The sequence below is a fragment of the Lissotriton helveticus genome, chromosome 9 (assembly GCF_964261635.1).
Source record: "Lissotriton helveticus chromosome 9, aLisHel1.1, whole genome shotgun sequence".
Lineage (NCBI taxonomy): Eukaryota > Metazoa > Chordata > Amphibia > Caudata > Salamandridae > Lissotriton > Lissotriton helveticus.
The window spans coordinates 28436711-28462864 of NC_136070.1; the positions used below are offsets into that span (position 1 = coordinate 28436711).

The window sequence follows — 26154 nt, forward strand, 5'->3', positions numbered from 1 at the left end:
TGCCAGCTTTATGATGGCAAACTTATGAACTCTGGGATGGGGATAGGGCCACTTCACACAGAAAGTGGTCATATGGGGGGAGTAGTGACCACAGGAGTAAGTAGCCCATTGGTTACTACCCTGCACTCCCCTAACACCTCATATCTAGTATTCAGGGGAGCCCCTGGCACCAGGAAATCTGAACCTGCCAAACTGAAAGAACAAAGACACTGAAAGCCAGCTTTCTGCACTGCAAATGAAGCATCCAGGTCTGAACACATGTCTCTTTGAGACATCTTGAAGTGGGCACAGTTCAACATGTAGCCTCCAGAAATGCGGAAACTTCTGCTGGCCGGGCTCTGTAAGCCATGTGAAGGTTCTAGATGTGGGCAAACTGCTGCTGACCTTCCAGTATAAGCCATGAGAGGCCCTCCGATCTGGACAAAGTGCTTTAGATAATGCCCCAGGACTGGACAGAGCCCCCCCAACCCTACCAAATGTGAAGCCTCCCTAATCGGACACTGTGCTCAATGTGAATCCTCCAGTGCTGTAGAAGGTTGCCTTTGACTTGGCACTACTCTCCACATGAAGCCTTCATTCCCGGAAAAACCGACCTGGGAGGGCTGCCAGTACTGGACACACTGTTGCTTAAAAAGATGTTGGGGTTTGTGATTTAACAGAAAGTCTTCAGCATGTTTTTGTAAGTAACCTCCTCTTTCCCTCTCTTCACAGGGTCAGAGTTTGTGACTGGTTGGACTGGTAAAAGGGGCCGAAAACTGAAGTCCAAGTCTGAGAAAATCAAGCAGAAGGTAATCATGGAGATTATGGTGGATGATTGCTTCCCGCATTCTGACGGTGGTATATAGTGGTGCTGGCTGCGTGAGAGAGTGGCTTCAATCTGACTGGCCTGGGAAAGGGCCCTCCTTCCGCAATGCCTGTCCGTGGCCTGGGAAAGGGCCCTCCATCAGCAATGTCCGTCCGTGAGGACTCTTCGGCCATTTCTAGCTGCAGTTAAATCTGCAAATATCCAAAGCCTTCGCTCTGAAAGCGCAGTTGTGGTGTTTAATGTGTTTACTCCTTACATAAAGCAGAGAGGTACTTAAATCACCAGACGTTCACAGTTCTAGCGTGTTTCTAACCCCAATGCAAAGAGGAACGAAGGAACAGCTGAGTGGACTTTCTGCCAGCTGTGCCCCAGCAAAGGTAGACCTGTTATAATCATCAAATTAGCAATGCTGGTGTAACTATTTCTATGTGAACAGTCCGCATTGAACCATCATTAGCAGTGTGTGTTTTATTGACCTCACTCTTGGGAAAGGCTATTATCAGACCTCTCAGTTTTAAATTACACTCAGTTTTTAGCAGGAGGATCTACCCACTGAGCTACCATTCCAATTTACACTGTATGGTTTCTGAAAAAGCTTACATTGCCGCTCCTCATGCCTGCTTAAGAAATTGTGCCTTCTGTTTTTAAAACCACCTTCGAAGAGCCTAGCCTACGTGGGTGGGTGGGTGGGTGTGTGTGGGTGGGTGGGTGTGTGGGTGGGTGGGTGGGTGTGTATTGTTTGCTTTTCCAACTTTGTGTATAGGCAGATGCCTGCCTGTACTGCGACACAATTTGGATTTTGCTTAATTCTGGTACCAATCCATTACGTACGCACATTCACAGTTTTCAGGTACCGCCTAACTCAGTGTTGACTTTTAACAAGCCTCCCCTTCAGTAAGAACTCACGTATGATGGCAATCAGGATCATCGGACACTGAGTCAGTTTCTGTGCTCCTTTTAACCCCTTCTACGCTCATGACAAGGTCAGCTCGTCATGAGCGTTACCTGAGCTACGCGCATGACGAGCTGACCTTGTCACGTAACACGGGATTTTTAAAATCGCAGCGGGAAAACCGCTCAGTCGTCCATCACTTGAGCAGTTCTCATCCCATTTCTTCTCTTATCCCTTGGAAGTCATTCTGTCTCGGGCTACACTGAGGACCAAGCAGCCTGCATTTCATTGCTGTAGCCAGGTATTGGGGCAATGTTTCTGCTAAGGAGCATCCTGGTGTCAATAGCAACTAGAAAGGCACTAGCTTGCTGAGATGGAGCCCTGAACCAAGCAAAGAACAGCATAGACTCCCACCTACCTATGCAAATATGTACTCAGTACTTGGCAGTCACTTGGCTGGGACAGTTTCAGATTGTCTTCCTCCCTTGAAATGACAAAACCAATGAACTGTTTAGTTTCCGGCTCTGTGACGTACAGTGGAGAGGTTGGAACTCTTTATGAATTGTGTGTAATCATGATTAGCACCATCACAGAACACAAATGCTTAATGTGTGTAAGATGGGAATATTGGTTCAGTGTAGTGTTTTGTAAACAGTAGCCTAATGGCAGGTATTGCACTAGGCCTAGTCAAGAGTGCTGTCTGTTGCACACAGCAATACATACTTACATTTAGCGCATTCTCAAGCGTATCAGTCGCATTATTTATTCATTGCTTTATTAAAGTTTAAGCTATAAAGTATATAAGCTTTGGATTGGATTATCTCGTTCCTCGCCGGAAGAACCCAGAGAGTCCACCTTCCCCCATTCAAATCAGAAGCCACCGAAGTCATCTGTGGTGTACCACAAGGTTCTTCACTCAGCCCCACCCTCTTCAACGTATACATGAGTCCCCTCGCATCCATCGCATGCCAACACAACCTCAACATCATCTCCTACGCAGACGACACCCAGCTGATCCTCTCCCTCACCAAAGACCCAAACACCGCCAAAAAGAAGGACCAAATCGGCAACAAAACCTGACACTACCAGATATCACACTTGAAAACATCGACCCCAATACTAGAGACACCAATCAATCAGATGACCAGAACAACCATATCCCAAGGAAAGAACAGTTGCCGCTAACGCACAACTCCACCGCGCTGGAAGAGTGTACCCCAGCTCCAAGCGAATCTCTCCAGGAAGCCAATGATATGAGCAAGGTAGATGATATCGACCTTCCCTATCCTTCCTCGAATGCGAGACCGGAATACCGCAGATCCCGACACACAAAAATATCCCTTACCAAGGAAAGATTTGTGGGAATGAGAGCAGATCAGTTGCAGAGAAGAGCAAACGGCAATGCTCATCCGACCAGGTCTACCTCACACAAGAACTCATCCCGAACACGGATTGAAATCAAGGAGCTCCAGAAACTTGTTGGTAACCTGGCACAAAACTCGTTGAAAGTCTCACAGACAATTGGAAAAATCTGGGAGACGATGATAAGCACCCACACCAAGGTTTCACACATCCAGAATCTGGTACTTAGGAACAATAGACCTAACAGGACCAAGCCTTTGTCGAATGAAGAAACTAGGGCCTTACTTAGGTCGTATGAACAACCTGCCCGTAATAAGGAGGAGAATATCAAAACAGTACCTATCGACTCTAGTAGAAGGGCCAGAAAGAATGACAGGAAAGCAATTCACCAAAATCTACAACATATTCAGCTTATTGCATCTGAATCGGATAATGGAAAACTTGTTAAAGCACAGAAACCCCTGAACTGCCTTCTACTTAACTGTCGTTCGGCAACTAAACATGCAGCAGACATAGCCGCCCTCATCATCAATAAGGAAATTGATCTGGCCATCCTCACGGAAACATGGCTCAATGAATCATCTTCTCCTACCATGGATCTCTTAATACCGCCACAATATAACATCGTCAGACTAGACAGACCAGGGAATGTAGGAGGAGGCATAGCTTGCATTCACCGGTCGGAGATCGAGATCGGCCATTTCCATTCTGAACCCTTAGAATCCTGTGAATACCTTGGTATTAATGTGAGAACACCAAAGAATCAAAGCTGCAAGTTGCATATATTTTACCACCCACCAGGAGAGAACGCAAAGTTCACCGAACAACTGATGGAGATCTTAACGACCAACTCTAATTCGGACGCCAATAACATATTCCTAGGTGACTTTAACCTCCATTGGAATGACGGCGGTGACAAACTGGTCAACTCGCTTAAAGACTTCCTCAATGAGCTAAATCTTGTACAAGCTTGCAACCAACCCACTCATTCACGAGGAGCGACCTTAGACTGGATTATCTCAAGAAAGGATGAGACTTCTATCCTTGCTATAGACCCATGTGACTGGTCTGACCATCACATCATAACATTTGCGATACCTACAATGACAAAGGGCAAGACCGTGCAACCACGCAAGATCAAGAAACTGACCCGAGACACAAAAGAGGCTAACATTGATCGACTGGTGAAAAGGTGTGAGAAAGACCTGAAGCCACCCAACAATAAGCAGAATGTCAATGAGTTGACGGATCACTACATAACCTCGATCGGTAATATCGTCAATGACACCATGCCCCAAAAACTGAAACAGGTATCAGAGAAACCAAAAAATCCTTAGTTTAACGAATCATTGAACGAGGACAGGCGCAAACTGAGAATGGCCGAAAGGAGGTGGAGACAACATCCCTCCTCCCCCGAGCTGAAAGCACTCAGAAAAACAAGGAAAGAATACAACAAGAAAATAATCAACTCCAAAAAAGAATTTATCAGAGTTGAATTGAACAATGCCAGAAACAGACCAAGAAAACTCTTCGAGATTCTAAAACAACAATCAAATAAACTAGCCAAAACGGTTTTAGAGAATATAAAGACTCCCATAAGCTGCGAGGAATTCTCCGCATTTTTCACGGAAAAATCTAAATTGCTTGAAGAAGATCTTACTACTGCAGCAACTAACCTCAAGTCATTGCCTCCACCTAGTAATGAGACCAACATCTCCCCGGAGAGTCTCCAAACTAAAAATAAGGCAAAATGGGACACATTTGAGCTATTCGACCAGGAAAAGATCGCCAGAACGCTGGCGGAACTCAAACCGAATAACCACTTTCAAGACCCTTTACCAGGAAAGTGTGTAAGAGAAATCAGCCACACTCTAGTTCCAATATGGACCGAGATAATAAACACCTCACTGGCACAAGGAACCCTCCCAGACTGTCTAAAAACAGGGCAGGTGATGCCCATCCTCAAAAAACCGACAGCTGATGCTACAGACCCGAACAACTATCGGCCAGTGACCAACATCCCTCTACTGGCTAAACTCATTGAGAAATGCGTACAGGGCCAACTAAGTCAACACATCGCTAAATTCTCGCTTCTAGATGATTGCCAATCAGGCTTCAGAACAGGGCACAGTACTGAAACTGCGATCCTGCACATTGTTGATGACGCCCTACAAGCCCTAGACAGTAATCAATCTTGCCTACTGATCCTCCTAGACCTATCATCAGCATTTGATACGGTAAAGCATGAAGTGCTAATGACCAGACTTCATGACAGGATGGGTCTGTCGGGAAACGTGCTGAAATGGTTCAACTCTTTCCTACAGAACAGGTCTCAGCGATTCCTGGTTAACCAAGCAATCTCATCCCCGAGCCCCAACGCAGTCGGGGTCCCACAAGGCTCAACGCTATCACCAGATCTATTTAACTTATATGTAGAACCTCTCACGGAGATCCTCCAAAAATCTCAGGTATCCTATCACATGTATGCGGATGACACGCAATTATACTTGAAGATCGCCTCCCTTGAGGACATTGACTTAATGAACAAGACACTAAAGAGTGCTTTGCGATGGTTAACAATGAACCATCTGAAACTTAACGCCCAGAAAACAGAATTCCTACTAATCTCACCAACAAGGAGCCAATCTGAAGTTGAAGAGTGGACTAAATTGGTGACAGCGCTAAACTGCACCCCGACCCTAGTTAATTCAGCCAAATCACTAGGAATTACACTAGATAAGAACCTCGACATGAAAAACCATATTAACTCGTTGGCCAAGAGCGCCCGCTTCCACCTGTCTTACTTAAGAAAGCTGAAACCCTTTATCTCGGAGACAGATCTAAAACTGGCTATCCAATCACTAGTCATCTCGAGGATCGAATACGGCTGCACCACATTAGCGGGCTTGCCAAAATCATCCACAGCACCACTAAAAGCCTGCCTCAACGCAGCGGTGAGACTCATTACGGGAACGAAGAAATTCGATCACATATCCCCTCGCCTGAAAGCACTAAACTGGCTACCTTACGAGGCTAGAATTCAAATGAAGATGGCCTGTATCACGCATAAAGCTGTACATTACAACACGCCTAGATACCTAGCCAAGAAACTTAAGCTCTCAGGAGGTAACAGATCAACTAGAAGCGCAAAAGATTTGCTATTACGACCAGCCTTTTTCCACAAGAAAAAGACCTACAACCGAGCATTCTCCGGAGCTGCCCCCAGAATCTGGAATTCCCTCCCTCCAAACATCAGGAAGATTCAAAATACAGCAACATTCAAACGAGAACTGAAGAGCCATTTGATGAGTAAATACCCTACTTAGAGAAACATACCGATCACTGGGATGTGTAACTCAGCTAACTAAGGGCCGCCCTCTTCTTGGAAAATTGGAAGATCATCAGCGGATAAGGAAATGATGCCGTGCGCAAGCCGAGACTTGACTTTTTGCTGCTACCTCATATATGTGTGAACTTTTAACTATATCTCACAGTCATACTATAGAACTTCTGACACTTTGCTGCTACCTCATTTATGTGTGAACTTTAACCATATCTCACAGTCACACTATAGAACTTCTTTCTCACTTGATTTATTTAGCCATTTATGTGGAACCGTTAACTATGTCACAATCATACTATATATCTTCTAGCACACCGATTTATTTATACTTATTATCCTTGATATGCACTGGGACGCCTCATAACCCTACCTCAACGAGCAGGGTTTGTTTCTATGACACAAGCCAAACCTTGCTCGCCACCTATTGCTAATTGCACAGTCATTTTGAATATATTTATTTAGTCTCATCCATACAGTATATCGCTTTCTACCTCATTATTCTTTTGCTGTCAGTACTGCTTTTATAATGCCTATATGCAATTCTTTCCTTGTTAAGCGCTCTGATACCCACGGGTCTTGTTCGCGCTATACAAAACACTATAAATAAATAAATAAATAAAAATAAATAAATAAATCTACACGAAGGAATGAAAGAAGTAGCCGAATGGATGAAGAACAGCAGTCTAAAACTTAACTCGGACAAAACGGAAGTCCTCATCCTAGGATCATCCCCTTCTGCCTGGGACGACTCATGGTGGCCACCGGCCCTGGGTACAGCACCCATACCAACGGACCACGCACATAACCTGGGCTTCATCCTAGACTCCTCCCTCTCGATGACCAGGCAAGACAACGCCGTCTCATCTTCATGCTTCAACATCCTACGCATGCTCAAAAAAATATTCCGCTGGATCCCCACCGAAACAAGAAAGACAGTAACCCACGCACTTGTCACCAGCCGACTGGACTATGGAAATACCCTCTACGCCGGGACCACAGCCAAACTACAGAAAAAACTCCAAAGAATCCAAAACGCCTCAGCCAGACTCATACTGGACATTCCCCGTCATGCTCACATTTCCGATCACCTGAAAGACCTCCACTGGCTCCCCGTCAACAAGAGAATAACTTTCCGTCTCCTCACCCACGCACACAAAGCCCTCTACGACCTAGGACCCGAATGCCTCAACACACGAATGCCCTTCTACACACCCACCCGCCAACTACGATCATCCAATCAAACCCTCGCCGTAATTCCGCGCATCCACAGATCCACCATGGGAGGAAGATCCTTCTCCTACTTAGCGGCCAAAACCTGGAATTCCCTCCCCACCCACCTCCGACTTACACAGAACCACCTCTCCTTCAGAAAGCAACTAAAAACCTGGCTATTCGATAAGTAAAGCACCCCCCTCCCTCAAGCGCCTTGAGACCCTCTGGGTGAGTAGTGCGCTATACAAATTCCTGAACTTGAACTTGAAAGTCTTGTTTCTATTTGTACTTGCATATGAGACTTTCAGCCAGCCCTCTTCATCCATTGGTTTGCTTTAACATCACTCACAGTTTGCTTTTTCCGCCAACGGCTTCACAGGCTGTAAGTGGCCGCATTCTGCTTTTGTACAGTGTGCGTATCAGCGCCATAAGTAGTCCCCTTCAGTGCCATGTACTGTTGGTGCAATGTGTGCTTTTACTTTAATGCATTTACATTAAAAAAGACATTCTTGCTTTTAGACAGTGCTTGTCCTACTTATGCATAAGGCGTGGGAGCTTCCCCAACACAACTGCTTTGCTGCTCATGTCCCACGTCTTCATACAAAACCAAGTGCAGATAAGATAAATATTTGTAAAGCCTAAACTTAAGCAGTCAACACCAGACCTATTGACTATGCCAATGCTTATTTATGAAGAGCAAACTTTGCAATGGGCTGCCAGTGCACTGAACGACCTCAAATGAGCTACTATGGTAAAAAGAAGTGACTAAAATAATTACAGGTTACAGTAAATCTAATAATGGTGTCTGAGTGTGTACATCAGAAGAAGAAAGAAGGCCAGAACTACTGAGCTAAACAGAACGCATGTAGCCTTCAAAACAAAAAGATTTTAATTTGTTACCTGAAAATTAAATGTGTTGGAGAAGTTGAAATGGTATGCCAAAGTCTGCGACCAGCAAGTAAAAATGCTTGACTGACTGGTAGTGCAGGATAATTTTATTTTAACAAAAGGGGGAGAGCAGGTCAAAGTGCTTATTACAGGTAGCATGTAATACTCTGGAGGGCTGAAGTTTTATAGCCAGATAAGATGCTTGATGCAGAATAAGAGCCTTATCGATAAGCATACCAGCTTACAATGAATGTGTGCCTCTTAAGGCAGTCCATGACCTACACTGTGGAAAGAGGGCACATTTAGGCACACCTATCAACATGTTGCTACCTTCAATATGTTTTTCTGGAGCTCAGGTAGCGCTCATGTGCTGTCTTTGAGGCATGCTGTAGCTCCTCTGTGGGCTTCAAGCACTCCCATTGTTTTTTATTCGTTCTTTGGTGTGCCCTTTGAAAATCCTTGGTTTTCCTGAGTGCATTGGTTTGATTTGTCCCACCTTTTGATGTTTAGTTCACTCCCATGGCTACTGGCCCTATTACATGTAGTCCTTCCCTTCAGTTTTATTTCTGTCACTTAAGCTGCACTATTTTTTTAGCTGGTGTCAGATCTCCTTTTCAGAATGTTGTGTTGCACTTAGCTGATTACATTTTCATTTAACAATCACCCCGCAACCCGTCCACACGAAAGAAGGAATTATGCCCCCAGGGGGCATTTTCATTTAATAATAATCGCCTTGCAACACGTCCACATAACTGGAGATACCATGCCCCCTGATCCCCCAGCAAGTCTTTCCTGTATTTTTGTGCTTTTGATAAAAGCAAATATTTTAAATACTGCGAGCGCCACCCCTGGTATGTGAAGTCCCGGGAGCCTTTTAGCACTGCCTCCGACCTTGTCGCGTGACACAATCCATAGAGGCTTCATCTAAAGCATTAGCTATTTTAGGTTTACAGAACCGCTGAGGCACAGCGTGGAAGTAATTTTGTTATCAAATCAACACTATAGCAGTTGCTCCCAATATCTGAAAGAAACAGGTTAGTATTAGATTCCTTACCTTAGAATATCCCCAGGCGTCAGTCTGGATCCGGAAACTTTTGCGTAGCAGTACCCCTGCGCGTCGGTAGGCGTCGTCTGCAGGCGTCCCCTGCGGCTCCGCGTCGTCGGCGTCGTGCGCCGTGATGACGTCGCTGGAGTATATAGACGCCGCCTCCGCGCGCTGACGTCAGTTCTTCTTTTTTCCGCGCCAGTTAGCGCAGATCCGAAGAGCAGTACTCCGGTCTTTTGACCAAGTGTTTATAAAACTTAATCTTCTACGGTGCCGGTAGGATGCCTGGGTTTAAGAGCTGCGACGAGTGCGACCGCATGATGTCGGTCACCGACCACCATCGACTCTGCCTCCGGTGTCTGGGCACGGACCACGACGTGGAGTCCTGCGTCGACTGTCGGGCCTTGACTGGAAAAGCTAGGCGGGAGCGGTCCCGCAAGCTTCTCGAGCTCCGGGTGTCGGCCCCGCGTCGAGAGCGGTCCCGGTCCGGTCGGAGGTCGAGGGAGCGGTCGAGGGAACGATCGCGGAGCCGCCATGGGCGCTCCGGGAGTCGCCACCATTCCTCCGGCTCGTCAGGTAAGCACAAGAAGTCGGGGCGTCGCCATCGCACCCCCGACTCCCCCCGACGCCCGCGTGCTGCGGCCGGGGGCTCGGGTGACCCCACCCCCGCGGTCCCGCATGGGTCGCCGACGCCGTCTGCCCCACACCTGTCGGTCCCTGGGGAAGGCGCGTCGCGTGAGGAGATCGAGGCCTTCCTCATTGCTATGAGGGCGAGGTCTTCTCCGGCGGGGCCTTCGGCGCCTGCGGGCCCGTCGGTCCCGTCTGGGGGCCCGAGCGGTTCGGGTGCTCCTGCCCCGGCGCCGCCGGTGGCTCCGGCCCCGGCGCCGCTGGTTCCCTCTGGTTCGTCGCCGGCTGGTCTCCCGGCCTCTCCGGCGTCGGTTCCTGTGGGACAGCCCGTGGTACCGCCCCCGCGTGGTGCAGCGACTCCGCCGTCGGCTCCGGCCGGCGTCGGGTAACCTGCGCCGACGCCGCGCGGCGCCACCCCCCTTTCCTCCCCGACTCCGGACGCGGAGCCGGACCGGCGTCGATCGGCGCCGGATCCGACGCCGATGGGGCCCGTTGACCCCGATGTCTATATCGTCGACCCAGAATATGGGTATGACGAGGAGGAGTATGGAGAGGGTTGGGAGGGGTCTGAGGACCCTCTATCCCGTGCCTGCCAGTACGATGTGGACTGGGTAGGTGATCTGGGTGATGCCAGTGGCCTGGACGAGTCGCCCAACCCTGGGTTTGTCTCTCCGTCCCCTGTGGCGTCTGAGGCAGGTGCTGCCTATTCGGTGGTCCTGATGAGGGCTGCCAAGGCCTTACACCTTGAGCTCCCCGTCGCGAAGGTCAAGCCGAATATTCTGACGGAAGTGTTTAAACCGCAGTCATGCCCCCAGGAGCCTCTGCTGCCGTTTAATGAGGCCCTGACGGATGTCCTTCTGGGCACCTGGTCCAGGCCCGCTTCTGGTGCGCCGGTTGACCGGAACGTTGCCAGGCGCCACCGTCCATGCTCGGACGACCCTGCCTTCCTATCCACCCATCCCTCCCCGGAGAGTCTGGTGATCCAGGCCTCCACTTCACAGTCCGCATTCCCGTCGGCTCCGCCCGATCGGGAATCAAAGAGGTACGACCAATTTGGTAAAAAAGTGTTTTCCTCTTTGAGCGCTGGGCTGCGGTCTTGTAACACCGCGTGCCTCTTGGGTCGCTACACCCACTCCCTGTGGGATACGGTCGAAGAGTGTTTGCCGCAATGCCCCCAGGAAGTGCGGGACAAGCTCACCCGGGCCTTGGTTGAAGGCCGGGATGCGGCGCGGTACTCGATCCGTTGTGGTCTGGACACAACAGACTCACTGGGACGGGCCATGTCCACTACGGTGGCGATTCGTCGCCATGCCTGGCTGAGATCTGCCAACTTCTCGCCAGACGTCCAAAATACGCTCATGGACATGCCATTTGATGGCAGTCGCCTGTTTGGTGACAAAGCGGACCACGCGCTGGAGCGCTTCAAGGACTCTAGGGTCACGGCCAAGTCCTTGGGTCTCTCGACCCAGCGCCAGCAGACGGGTTCGTTTCGGCCCTTTCGTGGCCAAGGGAGGGGAGGTCCCACACGTGCTGCCAGCCACGCGACGCAGAGCGCTCCCCAGCGCGGTGGCGCCCGTGGTTTCCGCCGTGGTGGCGGTAGAGGCCAGCGTCGTGGTCAGTCCACGCCCCCCTCCGCTGCTGCATCCAAGCCTTCCTAGTCCGAGCTTTCGGGCTCACGTGACGCCAGTGGGTGGCAGGGTTCGCCATCACCACTCCCGCTGGCGCGCGATAACGTCGGACAGGTGGGTGCTGCAGCTTGTCCGAAGGGGCTATGCCCTCCCCTTCGAGTCCACTCCTCCAGCCATGCCACCGCAGAACCGCCGTGTGTCGGGGGACCACTTGACACTTCTGCAGGAGGAAGTTACGGCCCTCTTGGCCAAGGGGGCCATCGAGCGCGTTCCTGGGCCAGAAGTAGGGTGTGGTTGCTACTCCCACTACTTTCTGGTACCCAAGAAGGACAAGGGAGGCCTGCGTCCTATCTTGGATCTACGGAACGTCAACGGCTTCCTCCGGAAGGAGAAGTTCAAGATGCTGACTTTGGCTCAGGTCTTGGCTGCTCTAGACCCACAAGACTGGATGGTAGCGTTGGACTTGCAGGATGCGTATTTTCACATCCCCGTCCTGCCGGCCCACCAGCGTTACCTGCGGTTCACGGTAGGCCACGAGCACTTTCAGTTTATCGTGCTCCCATTCGGCCTTACCAGCGCCCCACGGGTGTTCACGAAAGTGATGGCGGTGGTCGCAGCTCATCTGCGCCGGTTAGGGGTTTCAGTCTTCCCCTACCTCGACGACTGGCTGTTGAAGGCGGGCTCGCCCCAGACAGTCGTCCACCACCTTCAGATGACGGCAGACCTCCTGCACGAGCTGGGGTTTTCCATCAATGTGCCGAAATCACACCTGTGTCCCTCTCAAAAGCTCCTTTTCATCGGAGCAGTTCTCGACTCGGCGCAGTTTCGGGTTTATCCTCCGGAACGGCGGGTCCGGGATATTCAGGCTCTGATTCCCATCTTTCAGCCGTTATCCCGGGTTTCGGTCAGGTTGACGCTGCGGCTTCTGGGGCTGATGGCCTCCTGCATCCTTCTGGTGCGTCACGCCAGGTGGCGGATGCGGGCTCTGCAGTGGGACCTGAAGTTTCAGTGGGCCCAGCATCAGGGCAACCTATCCGACCATGTCCTGATCTCGGAGGGCACTGCGAGACAGTTGCAGTGGTGGCTTACGGACCGCGATTGGGTCAGGGGCAGATCCCTCTCCCTTCCCCAACCGGAGCACGTGGTTGTGACGGACGCGTCCCTCCAAGGCTGGGGTGGCCACTTGGGAGAGGCGGAGATCAGAGGCCTCTGGTCTCCGGCGGAATCCCGGCTCCATATCAACATGTTGGAGCTGCGGGCGATTCGCCTAGCACTGAAGGCATTCCTCCCCTTTGTCAACGGGAGTGTGGTGCAGGTGTTCACGGACAACACCACCGCCATGTGGTACTGCAACAAACAGGGCGGTGTGGGGTCGTGGACCCTTTGCCAGGAGGCTCTGCGCCTCTGGCAATGGCTGGAACGTCAGGGCGTGACTCTGGCGGTTCAACACCTGGCAGGTTCTCTGAACGCCAGGGCGGACGAACTCAGCCGTCGGTGCTCGGTGGATCACGAATGGCGTCTGAACTCGGATGTGGCGAGAGGCCTCTTTCAGCAATGGGGAGAGCCTTGGTTAGATCTATTCGCCACAGAAGAGAACGCGCAATGTCATCAGTTCTGCGCGTTGGAGTTTCCAAGACGGCACTCGCTCGGCGACGCCTTTCGGCGCGAGTGGAGTTGCGGTCTGTTGTACGCCTTTCCGCCTATACCACTTCTGCCCAGAGTGCTGAAGAAGATCAGGCGCGACCGGGCCCAAGTTATCCTTGTGGCTCCGGACTGGGCTCGAAGGTACTGGTATCCCGAGCTACTCAGCATGACAGTCGGTCCCTCGATCCGCCTGCCCCTTCAGGAGGACCTTCTGTCGCAGCAGCAGGGGACGGTCCTCCACCCGAACCTGTCCAGTCTCCACCTCCATGCGTGGAGATTGAGCGGCGACAGTTGAGGCCATTTGACTTGCCTCCTGAAGTCTGTGATGTTATTCTGGCAGCCAGGCGTCCCTCCACAAAGTCGGTATACGCCTGCCGGTGGAACAGATTTGTGGCATGGTGCACAGCAAAGGCTGTGGATCCCCTTTCTGCCCCTCTGTCTGAGGTTCTCCTCTTCCTCCTTTCCCTTGCCCAGCAGGGCTCTGCTCTGGGCACTATCAAGGGCTATCTTTCTGCCCTTTCCGCCTTCTTGAGGCTACCTGATCAGCCATCTTTGTTCAAGTCCCCTATTGTGTTAAGATTCTTGAAGGGCATCACGCACATGTATCCTCCAACTCCGTTCGTGATGCCTCAGTGGGACTTGAACTTGGTTTTGACTTTCCTGATGTGCGCTCCCTTTGAGCCCCTTCATTCCTGTCCTCTCCGTCTTCTCACCTTAAAGACGGCCTTCCTGGTAGCCATCACCTCTGCCAGGAGAGTGAGTGAGCTCCAGGCTCTTTCTATTCAACCTCCTTTCTTGTCTGTTCATCCTGATAAGGTGGTTCTTCGGACTAGACCTTCTTTCCTGCCCAAGGTAGTCTCTGCTTTTCACATTGGGCAGTCCATCACCTTGCCCTCCTTCTTCCCGCCTCCGCATCCTTCAAAGGATGAAGAGCGGCTCCATCGTCTGGACCCAAAACGTGCGCTTTCATTCTATATGGATCGCACATGCCAGTTCCGGGTGGATGACCAACTGTTTGTTGGCTACGTGGGTGAGAAGAAGGGAAGGGCGGTACAGAAACGGACCATCTCTCGGTGGGTCGTCCTGTGCATCAAAGCATGCTACTCTTTGGCTCGGAAGGAGCCTCCTGTTGGGCTGAGGGCCCATTCCACTCGGGCCACGGCGGCTACTACTGCCCTGGGCCGGGGAGTCCCCTTGCAGGACATTTGCCAGGCGGCCACGTGGGCCTCGCTGCACACCTTTGCGAGGCACTACTGCCTGGACAGTCAAGTCCGGAGGGATGGCTTCTTTGGCCGTTCGGTCCTCCAGGACTTTCTGGTGTAGGTTGTATTGGTTCGCAGACCCACCACCGGGGTTGGTATTGCTGGGGTATCTATTCTAAGGTAAGGAATCTAATACTAACCTGTTTCTTTCAGATGAACAAGTTACTTACCTTCGGTAACGATATATCTGTAAGAAACAGTAGTTAGTATTAGATTCCTTACCGCCCCTCCCATCCTCCCCGTTCTGCGAACTGATACCTAGGGTTAAGGACATCCCTTTCAGGGCCCTAGTTTTCAAATGGCACCAGTGTTGGTTCTCACATGGCTCTGCGTGTTCTGGCGCGGAAAAGCTGTGTGCAAAGAACTGACGTCAGCGCGCGGAGGCGGCGTCTATATACTCCAGCGACGTCATCACGGCGCACGACGCCGACGACGCGGAGCCGCAGGGGACGCCTGCAGACGACGCCTACCGACGCGCAGGGGTACTGCTACGCAAAAGTTTCCGGATCCAGACTGACGCCTGGGGATATTCTAAGGTAAGGAATCTAATACTAACTACTGTTTCTTACAGATATATCGTTACCGAAGGTAAGTAACTTGTTCGTTCGTAAAAGTTCTATTCTTTTAAAATATATTTACATTCGTGACCAAACAAAAAAGAGCCTAAAGAATAAATAATGAGACTGATCAAATCTTTTCAGCTGTTAACCGCATGCGTGCTGCGGTCATTTTCGCGCTGTGCGGCTTTTTTCGTTTTTCCGCGTTACATGACGAGCTGAGCTCGTCATGAGCATGCGAGCGGCGCAACTCATGACAAGCTCAGCTCGACATGAGCATGGAAGGGGTTAAACACACATTGGCCCAAATGTTAATTATTGCGCTGACGTCTGTCTGTCGATTGTACAGGGCGGCACCATTCTAAGATTGCCTCTTTAATTACCTACCTTAATTGAGGCCATCTTTCTTTCTGTCTATGTGCATTTCTCCTGCAGTGTCACGGCCGCTGTTGGACCCGGCCTCGTGGCGTGGTCCTACCCCTCCCGCATGGCGGGCCCCGGACGACATCGGCCCTCCATCCAGCCCGGGTCGGCCTCGGGCACACCTCTGCACGACCTACAAACCACCAGATCCGCCACCCGGCGGCCCACAACCACTGACACGGCACACTCGGGCCGCCCCAGCAGTACCGGTCCGGTGCCCACCCCGGACCCTCATTCCAGGCCCGACGCCATCTTGGGCCCATCACGTCACAGACACGTGGTCCCAGCCCAGCCGCGGCCACGGCCCCAGCGAGCCCGCCATCGAGGCACCAAGAGCCTCCGGGTGGTAGAGTGGCCACTCAACCAGAGACAAGGAGAGGGGAGTTTCGATGGCTCTCCAACCGTCCCCGGATGCCTGGTTTCGATCGGCCTCCGGCCTCCCTGAGCGCTGGCTCCACCCCCTGCTGGGTGTCTGGAAACCATCATCCACCCCCGGGTGAGAGGGTCCGGACATCAAAGGACTCCAGACCTATATCTGGGCCAGCCCCGGAGTAGGACGGCAGTTGTATCCCGGAGTCGAGAAGCCCTGCTGACTCACCTTGCTGTTCTACCTGGAACCTGCTGGCGCTGCCGCGGTCCCTCTTCGCTGTAACCACCTTGGAGCCTGCTGGCGCTGCCGCGGTCCATCTTTGCTGTAACTATCTTGGAGCCTGCTGGCGCTGCCGCGGTCCAAACTCGCTGAACCATCTTGGAACCTGCTGGCGCTGCCGCGGTCCACACTCGCTGAACCATCTTGGAGCCTGCTGGCGCTGCCGCGGTCCACACTCGCTGAACCATCTTGGAACCTGCTGTCGCGGTCCACACTCGCTGAACCATCTTGGAACCTGCTGGCGCTGCCGCGGTCCACACTCGCTGAACCATCCTGGAACCTGCTGGCGCTGCCGCGGTCCACACTCGCTGAACCATCTTGGAACCTGCTGGCGCTGCCGCGGTCCACACTCGCTGAACCATCTTTGGAGCCTGCTGGCGCTGCCGCGGTCCCTCTTCGCTGTAACCACCTTGGAGCCTGCTGGCGCTGCCGCGGTCCATCTTCGCTGTAACTATCTTGGAGCCTGCTGGCGCTGCCGCGGTCCACACTCGCTGAACCATCTTGGAACCGGCTGGCGCTGCCGCGGTCCACACTCTCTGAACCATCTTGGAACCGGCTGGCGCTGCCGCGGTCCACACTCGCTGAACCATCTTGGAACCTGCTGGCGCTGCCGCGGTCCACACTCGCTGAACCATCTGGGAGCCTGCTGGCGCTGCCGCGGTCCACACTCGCTGAACCATCTTGGAACCTGCTGGCGCTGCCGCGGTCCACACTCGCTGAACCATCTTGGAACCTGCTGGCGCTGCCGCGGTCCACATTTGCTGAACCATCTTGGAGCCGCTGGCGCTGCCGCGGTCCACACTCGCTGAACCATCTTGGAACCTGCTGGCGCTGCCGCGGTCCACGCTCGCTGAACCATCTTGGAGCCTGCTGGTGCTGCCGCGGCCCAACCTTCCGGAACCCCCCAGCTCGAGGATTGAGAGCTGTGCGTAGGGTCTCCTTGCAACCGACCATCTATAAGAACTGTCCCGCTACCTTGCCCCTTGTCACGAGACTTCCCAGATCTCGGGATCTGCTGTATATATTGAAACGATACTTATTGCCAGATAAAGATTGAAAACTCTATCTACGTGTGGTGTACATTTGTAGTGGTGTGGTTACTCTGCTGTACGATTCTAGGAGAGGGCCCTCACGTCGGAGGCCCCTCGACATCGCTCGGTCCCTTCTCTGAAGGAGGGGTAGACCTAGGGGTGGTCAGTCAGACACCTTCTGCCTCCCCCGGGTTCGCCTTTCTAACAGCCGCCTTGTTGTGGCATGCTGGAGTGACAAACTTCTACCGTGCAAAATCACCGGCCACATAGAAGGGAAAAGGATGTTGAGTGAGCACTCCGCTTTTGGAGCTTGTGACTGATTGATTTACTTGTGGAATGAAGGTCGCACTGTATGGGCTAGCATATGAGGAGGGTGACGCAAGGCCTGTCGGCTAGAGACCGCTTTTAGGTTGCTACCTCTGGTGTAAAAGGTGTACATTAGGGCGTCAATGTCTACTTATGCTAGGCCTCGGGGTTAGTGCTCCACGTCCTTTCCTCCCACCATGTGAACATTTTTTTGGGTCCTCCACTTCACCTAATGAATTGTCAAATCTCTTTTCATCTGCTGATCATCTGTCGCGTTTACATAGCTCTTCCCTTAATTCTGTTCCCTTTCTGCATTTGCTGAGTGGCTCATTCCAGTGTCAGAAGTGTAAACCCTGCATTGAACCCCCTAATATCCACAGTAAAATGTATCCTGCTGTCCAGATCCCGTTAACCCTTTCCATCATGGGAAAGATAGTTTTTTGATGTAATAGTTGAATACTGCCAGACAGGAAAATAAAGACAGTAGAGCATAATCCTCGCCTCCGGTCCTGACATAGAATTTAAATTGAAATAAGACTTCCAGGTCAGTGTTTTAGAGGGAGAGTGGAGAGTGAAACGTAAACAACAACATAGTTACTGCAGGTTTGGTTTATTATATTTTACGGTTCATGGAGTGAGTGCTGACTAAGGTGCCAACTTTCTGGGGCAACTGTGCTACAAAACTAGAATTGTTGCTTATTTTGGACTTTCTATAAATTAAGCACATTTTGATGTCTGCTGTTTGAGCACAAAATCAGTATATATTTTTGCATGCAAGGGAGTTTGCACAATGCGCTGCATCATCTTGCAGTGACCAGATTGAACAGGAAACGGGCACTAGCACCTCAAAAAAGTGTTCCACATTTATGGATCGTGAAACATTTGCTTAGTATCTGGAACCTGTTCTCAGAGATATTAGAACAATAAATGTTTTAAAGCGTTAAGGACCACTAACATCTGTCAAGACTCTGGAAAGACCATTATGGCTGTGAAAACCATTAACAGTAAAAGCATCAGTCTTTTAAGAAACCTTGAAATATGACGCCCCCTTTCTGCACGAGCCCCTAGGGCATTCATTTTAATTTACAGCCTCATGGGTTGTGCAACAGATGCGTCCTTTAGAGGCCTTCAGTAATTAAGATTTTCTTCTCTTTTAAAAAAAAAATTGTTGCCAATTAGTTGGTGCTGATGTCACCATGGACTGATTTTTTTCTGAGTCTTATTGTGTTTCTTTGTTTATCTAGGTAAAGGTTTCCCCAGTGAAAGGCAATGTATGCACTTCCATTAAGGGGGATGGTCATAGTGTGACTTGGCATAACAGACTCTTCAGTTTTGCCATCTTCATGTTGTGGTCTGTGTGACGTGTGTTTCCAGTAGGAGTGTTGGTATCGTAGATGAGCCGTCATATTGCTGCTACAATCAGATTTAGCAGACTGTAAGTCTGCGGAAAGTGGCGTGGCCTAATCCTGCAAAATTGGTATCATGTGCTCACCGCATACACAAAACACACTCTGTAAATAGTGTATCGTGAGCTCAGTGCATCCAGACAGATTGTAAATAATGCTGCAATACCAGCCTCAAAGAGAAGATAACAATCATCTTGCTTCATTTTTTCAATAAATATTTTTGAATCTTTCTCCAAAAAGTATGAAACCAAAGCTAGACACCATGCAGTGTTCTATAATATCAAATAAGCGTGGTGAAAAACATGGGCAACATGATTAAAAGTCCAGCAGAGTTATCATTGCTAACGTGACAACAATATTCACAGAGCAATTAATGGTTGGATTGTTTTACTCCAGAACCAAAGAACATAAGAACCAGCTTCCATTAGACCTTGTCCAGAGCTCCCTTCAGTAAAGGATAGTCCGACAGATGTACCACCTGAACACAGGTGCATGAAGAAGGGTCACCTGGAGCTGAGCAGGCCGAGTAAGCTCACATAAATAGATCCCAAATCGAAGAGCAAGCCAAAGGAGGAAAGTTATAACTGGAGTAGGGATTTGGTTTTTACCAGCCAAAAGCAAAACAAATTCTGCCTTGATTTTGATGTTTTGAACTCCCGAGAGTCAATGATTTCAGTCCCCATGAAGGGTGCAGGTGAGGAATTCAATAGGAAGTGTCTTGTGTTCAGGTGAATGGTATGTTTTGCCAAGATTGTAGGGCTCATCAGCCTAGTGTGCCTTAAAAGACCTCCCTGCATGCTGTATCCTGACTTGTTAATATCTTTTTCTTACACTTAGGTTCGCGCCACAGCGAGAGACTTATACGATGATCACTTTAAGGCAGTCGAGAGCATGCCTCGGGGCGTGGTGGTGACGTTAAGGAATATTGCGACTCAGCTGGAATCAGCTTGGGAACTGCACACCAACCGGCAGGTGAGTATTCTGGGGACTGGAAGTGTTAGAGCATGGATCTCCAAACCACTGCTGTCCTGCAGATTGGGGAGGTATTAGATGATATGTAGGCCACTCCTGCTGACAAACTCCCAGAGATGTTTTCATTTTAGCCTCTGTGCCACTCCGGGTGCTCTACTCTAACACTTCTACCATAGTTGGAACGCCGTGTTCCAAGGGGAGCTGCATTGCATGTGGCCCTTCCAGAAGTGTGCTGCTTCCTTTATCACCTGCTGCATCATTGACCATTTCACAACATGTTCTGGGCATTTTCCCATCTCCTGCCCCAAACATGACTTGCTGTGAACTCCTTTACAACGACGCTTTTAGATCCTGTGAGTTTTGCCTCCTTGAAGAACCCAGAGTTCAGTGGGTCTAAATGGGCCGCCATCACTTTGTATTTAGGCCGTAAGCGCAAGTGTTGTCACCAGTTTGTTTTTTCCCTTATCTCTTGTGATTGAAGCCCACTGGTTGGTCAGGTAGAGCTACTTAGTCCTTTCCTGTATCTCCCTTTAAATTCTTATTTGGATGGCAGTCAGGAATGCCTGCTTTGTCCACTTCTTGCTCCGGTAACCCTACATTTTCTGTAATTTGGGCAATATTGGGACCATTGTCTACATTTAGCTTTCGTGTTCGTTCCTCTCCTGCATCTAGTTTTAAAACTTCTCATTTTACAGATCATCGAAGGAGAAAACACCTGGAGGGACCTGATGAAGACGGCTTTGGAGAATCTGATTGTGTTGTTGAAGGATGAAAATACGATTTCCCCCTATGAAATGTGCAGCAGCGGGCTGGTGCAGGCCCTCCTCACTGCTTTAAATAACGTAAGTGTTCAGTGTAGCTGGTGCAGAAGGAGCACTGTAGTGCAGAAGTAGGGTGGTGTAGGCCCTCTTCACAGCATAACATGTGTGTGTTAGTCTGGCAGGTGTTTCATAGGGAGCTCCATGGCACTTCAGCATTGTAGCCCTCCACGCTACTGTAAATAGCATCAGTCTTCAGCATTGCTTGGGGTGGAACGGAGAGTGCTGTGGTGCAGCAGCATAGAAGGGCACCTCATATGAACGGTTTTAAACCATGAAGGTGTACATCATGGCAAGAATGGCGTAGAGCATAACCTGGTGCAACAGAAGGCTGGCGTAGGCCGCACCCACGATTTTAAACAACTTGACTACACCGTGGCTCACTCAGTTCAACATCCAAGCAGCTTGCTGGTGCCATCATCCTGTATGTGTATGTATGTATGTGTATATATATATATATATATATATATATATATATATATATATATAATGGTACCTGCGGAAAAAGATGAAGCAGTAACAATGGTATTTCTGATCATGGTAATTGTTATGCACAATGGCAATAGGTATGGGAGGAGATGCACAAACAAAAAAGAGAAAAGAGAATTCAAACAACCCAATGAATGAAATGCAATATTCTTTCTATAGAAAATTGAAGTAAAAATAGAAAGGAGGTGTAAGGTGTCCCAAGTGAAATTAGAACCTATATATACAAGTGACAAGTTGTGACATACATTAAGGTTTCAAAACAAAAACGACCTTCTTGTCAGTATACATTAATTATTCACATTGTGTTTTTGATATATAATATATACCCTGGTTCCTTGTGAGTAGGGTGACCCTTGTTTCTCTTGAACACCATCCTTTGTATAACATAAATTGCAGCATATTTTGGATGGGCGGGTGAACACCATGATGCTTCAGCATGTTAGGGTAGTCCCCCCCCACACTGCCTTGAAAAATATAACCGGACAGCATGACTGAGAGGCTGCGGTTTACCATGGTGCAGCGCCAAACTAGTGCAGTCTCCTCACAGAGAGATTGAAGAGTACAGTGTAGCTATTCAATGCCTTAAATATTGTAAACCTGTAGCACAGCAGGGGCATAGTGAGGACTGCAGTGCAGCTGCAGCAGGATGCTGGGCCTCCCTTCTGGGCTTGACAGATGGGAGAGCGAATACCACAGGTAATATCTGAACTATGAGGTTCAACCGATACCAAAATGTCTCTTCTGCACCTCATTACCAGAGCCTGACCTATATATGTGTGTGTGTGTGTGTGAGACGCACACCCAAATCTGCTCCCATCTAGTATACACTAATGCACAGCAGGGACCATGTGCTCTTGGTCTCTGCCTATCTTATCCAAAATGCCCGGGTGTCATCTCTGTAGTATTGTCTGCGCTCACCTCTTCAGCTTATTGATTTAGGTTGAATGTGGAGGGCTGCGTTCTAATGCATTTCAGTTCCCATTGCTCGGTCTACTGGGCAGTATCTGACCATAGCAGGTACTGTTCACCACTGGTGGATTCAGTTTGAATAGACATGTTACTCTTTCCACACTTGGCTCTCTCAGGGTGGCGAAAACTAGTGGTCCGATATAGAATCACGCTCAGTAAACGTAATGTACATTAAGGGCTACAAGAATAACCAGACTTTCACCTACAGAGTAGTTGAGCTGGTAATGTACTCCTGAAAGTAGTTTGTGCCAGCACTTGGTGGACCGGCGTTACAACTGCTCTAGTGTCTACGTGGCGTGTGACTGTGATAGAGCTCTCCTAGGATTCTGGTAGAGCGTGCTCACTAGAGGCTGTATTTTGCTCTGATCATTTTTACTATAATTCCTTTCCACCTGCCCCATCCTTGGCGCCAGACAGAGAAAAGTTTGTTCTTTGGATGGTCTGAGGCTTATTTGGGCTCTGCCATGTTGGCTGAATGGGCAGAAAGGATCCCATAAAAATGGTTGAAACCCACAGCTGAAATGCCCGCTTCCATAAGAGCCATTTAAACTACAAGTGTCACTTGAATGTTTTTTCCAATGTGCACCAGCGATATGAGAAAGAAGCACACGTCTAGTGCATTAAAAGCGCCCCACTAAACTAGACTTCTGATTTCCAGGTAGTCTATAACGTGAAGTCCCTGAACGTGTTTCAAAGCGATCCGTGCCGGCCACGGGTGGCGTATTTATTTGAATGATGAGACATTTTCTCTGTTAAATTATGGAACCAACAATGATGAACGAATTTGTGAAGTGTGCATTCAAGTAATAATGGTTAAGGATAATGCAGAGCAAAGGTAGAAATAAGGGAAGAATTAACTAAACCATGAAATGGGTTTTTTAATGGAAGGGAAGACAGTACCCCCTTCACCCCTATCCCATAAAGGGGAGCAAAGAGGACGGGCACTTCTAAAAGTACAGGTTAAAAGGAAGAGGTAATGAAAATCAAAAGTGAAGAGTAATACGCTACCGTTTTTTGCACAGTGAGTATTCTTTTCGAGAAAAGCACAATGGTTTTAGTCCATGTTTTTTAGTAAAAAAACACCAAAAGCTAGAGATGGGCTAGCTGAGGTATGTCTACCCAGGGCACCCCTCCTTCTGGCAGAGTGTTCACCCACTGGAATCGGCCTCCCTAGAAATGTTTTCATAATAAAAGGCCATGAAACTTCAAGAACTAGCGACATGTGGCCGGTGATTTCTTCACCTAGGATATTACCTGGTGCCTATGGGACTCAACCCCAGACTGCGCTGTAAGTCCACCTAACTCTTCAGGTGGCTCAGTTCCTCGAGGCACTTTTCACTGGCTTTGAGCTGCAAAGTTGAATTGTTTATTTTACGCTCCCTCTAAGGTTGTTCGATGTACGAGAGGTGCCAGGCCATATTTTGTTGCACTCTTGGTTGTAATTTTCTGCTTGACAAGACAGGGTATCCTGCACAGCTCATCCTTTCATCAAGCGAATGCCTGATACATGACAACAACGGAATATGAGGTAGTTGGGAGAATGCATGAATTATTTCAGCGGTTTCATCCTGATAAGTACACACACTTCGAAATGGACTACGTTCTTTCAAACTGAAAGTACAGGACTGTTTATTTTATTGTGTCAGGATCCGCCAGTACCTTTGTGAGAAAGAGCCGACCTTACACCACTTGCTGGTTTGAATGAAGTGCCCTCTCTGCCCGGGGACATCCATTGTGACACGGATTGGCGATTCAAGGCGCTCTCAGAGCGAAAGTGGAGCGCCAGTGTCTTGTTTGGTGCTGTTTCCACCACTATTTTAAGCGCTCCCTTCTTTTCCCTCTTCAGAGCGTTGATCCTGATGTGAAACCGGACTGTGGCCAGCTAGTGGGGAGAGTCAATGTCTTCAAGACAGCATTCAGTGAGAATGAAGACGATGAAAGGTATGGTGATATTTCAATGCCCTTACTTCTAAAGTGTGCCCAAAGGTCCCAGACCTCTGTCAAGACATAAGCCAGACAACTTCTTGCTCCACTTGTATGTATTTGAGCAGTCACCTAAAGACATCAATGTCTTTTTACAATGTCTCTTGTTAGTTTCAAATAAATTGCTTGTTTAAACTCAGAAGACTGGCTTTTTCATGCTGCCATCCTGTATCTGAAAGACAGTTCACATCTAGACTGAACTAGCAGAGTTACACAAACGTCACCAGGTTGCCCTGAATTCAGCATTCTATCGTTTTAGTTATGCAATGAACATTTGAGTGTTGGAAACAGCATTATATTTTTTCACAATGAAAGAAACGTTTAGGATATAGTCCGCCTTGCCATATATAATGATAGGAAGTAGCTCGTAGATCAGAGTCTGGGTGTGTTGTTCTCAGTGGTGGTATGCACTGCAGTGATTGATCTGTTTTCTCCACAGTAGTCCTGCAGTTGCTTTGGTGCGGAAGTTGATTGCTGTACTGGAATCGATCGAGCGACTTTCTCTGCATTTGTTTGATACTCCAGGCTCCACCTACAATCTGCAGGTAATCCATCTCCAAACCAAGGCTCTCCTAAGACTCCGTATGCTCTGCCTCCTCGTGTAGAGGACGTTTTGGGCCTTTGTGTGAGACCGTTTCTTTGGGTACTGGGCAGATTGTTGAATCCACTGGCTGGAAATCATAGGGAAGGCCATCAACTGTGGGATGTCACACTTCTCCTTGCCATAGAAGGACATTGTCCTAATCCAAGTGCACCTGCAATTTTGCGAGCTAGACCCTAATTCAGTGAAATTCGTCTTTTGTCAAGATCTTTTCATCCCACTTAAACTACAGTGTCTCCACAGCACCATATTTACATTTCTCACTACCTCGCATTGCACCTATTCACCTCTTCAACCTGCAGATAATCCTCTTTAGTGCTCCATGATATGCTCCGGCCACCTCGGTTTGCCAACTAGTTCACTTCCCATAACTACTTGCAGCACTTTAGGGTGCCCTGCACGTTCCCTCTACAAACAGCAGCTAATCATGTCCTGTGCAAGGTATATGCTGGATCTACCTCAATTCTACTAATGAATGGGGGATTATGTGCTTCAGAAATACAATTAACCTAATTGTAATAAGCTCCCAACAAGCCTTCACTAATTGAGGGGCCACCTACAGCCTTCAGCCAGTCGCTCCACTCACCCTGTGTCAGCATTCAGAGACACGGCAAAGAGATGCGGTCTCGGACTGGCAAGGAACAGTGCACGTCTTGAATGAGCAGCATGCCAGTGCTGTAATTGTCCACACACTAACAACTAATTCCCTTTTCTCTTCACTTGCAGATACTAACCAGAAGGTTGAGGTTTCGGTTGGAACGTGCACCAGGGGAGACAGCACTTATTGATCGGACCGGCCGGATGTTGAAAATGGAGCCCTTGGCAACTGTGGAGTCTCTAGAGCAATACCTCCTGAAAATGGTGAGAATGGAATAACACCTCTATAAAATGGTGAAGGATGAGTTCTACATCCTTCAAATGATGAAGGCAGAGTTCTGTTGCCTTTAAATGATGATGTAGCCTACTGCCTACTTTAAATTGCTCTTTTAAATTGTGGGGGACGTAATGCCAAAGGTGGTTGAAGTGGTAAAGGTCTAGCAATTCAATGAGAGAGGAAGATTGTATTTCAGTCAATGTGGATTTCTAGAGCATGGCTGCTTCACACGTGAGAGTCGCGATGATCTGTCTGGTGAAACTGTCTGTTCTTTTATCGGTTGAATATTCATGTCTTGATGTCCTTCCTCAACTGCTGGAGCGATGGTGAGACTCGGAGGTGCAGGGGGAGGTTGTTCCAGGTCTTGG

The 26154-nt window shown here is 49.3% G+C and overlaps 1 protein-coding gene across 9 annotated transcripts in view; it reads left to right on the forward strand.

The window, feature by feature from the left end:
• Nucleotides 1–26154, forward strand: part of HECTD1 (HECT domain E3 ubiquitin protein ligase 1) — a 424699-nt gene that overhangs the window by 189594 nt on the left and 208951 nt on the right. For all 9 annotated transcript variants that reach the window (XM_078659397.1, XM_078659396.1, XM_078659400.1 and 6 more), the window contains exons 15-20: nucleotides 712–788; nucleotides 19918–20052; nucleotides 20748–20894; nucleotides 24175–24269; nucleotides 24751–24856; nucleotides 25639–25773. In XM_078659397.1, coding sequence (XP_078515523.1) covers nucleotides 712–788; nucleotides 19918–20052; nucleotides 20748–20894; nucleotides 24175–24269; nucleotides 24751–24856; nucleotides 25639–25773 — 695 coding nt within the window. The remainder of the gene's footprint in view (nucleotides 1–711; nucleotides 789–19917; nucleotides 20053–20747; nucleotides 20895–24174; nucleotides 24270–24750; nucleotides 24857–25638; nucleotides 25774–26154) is intronic.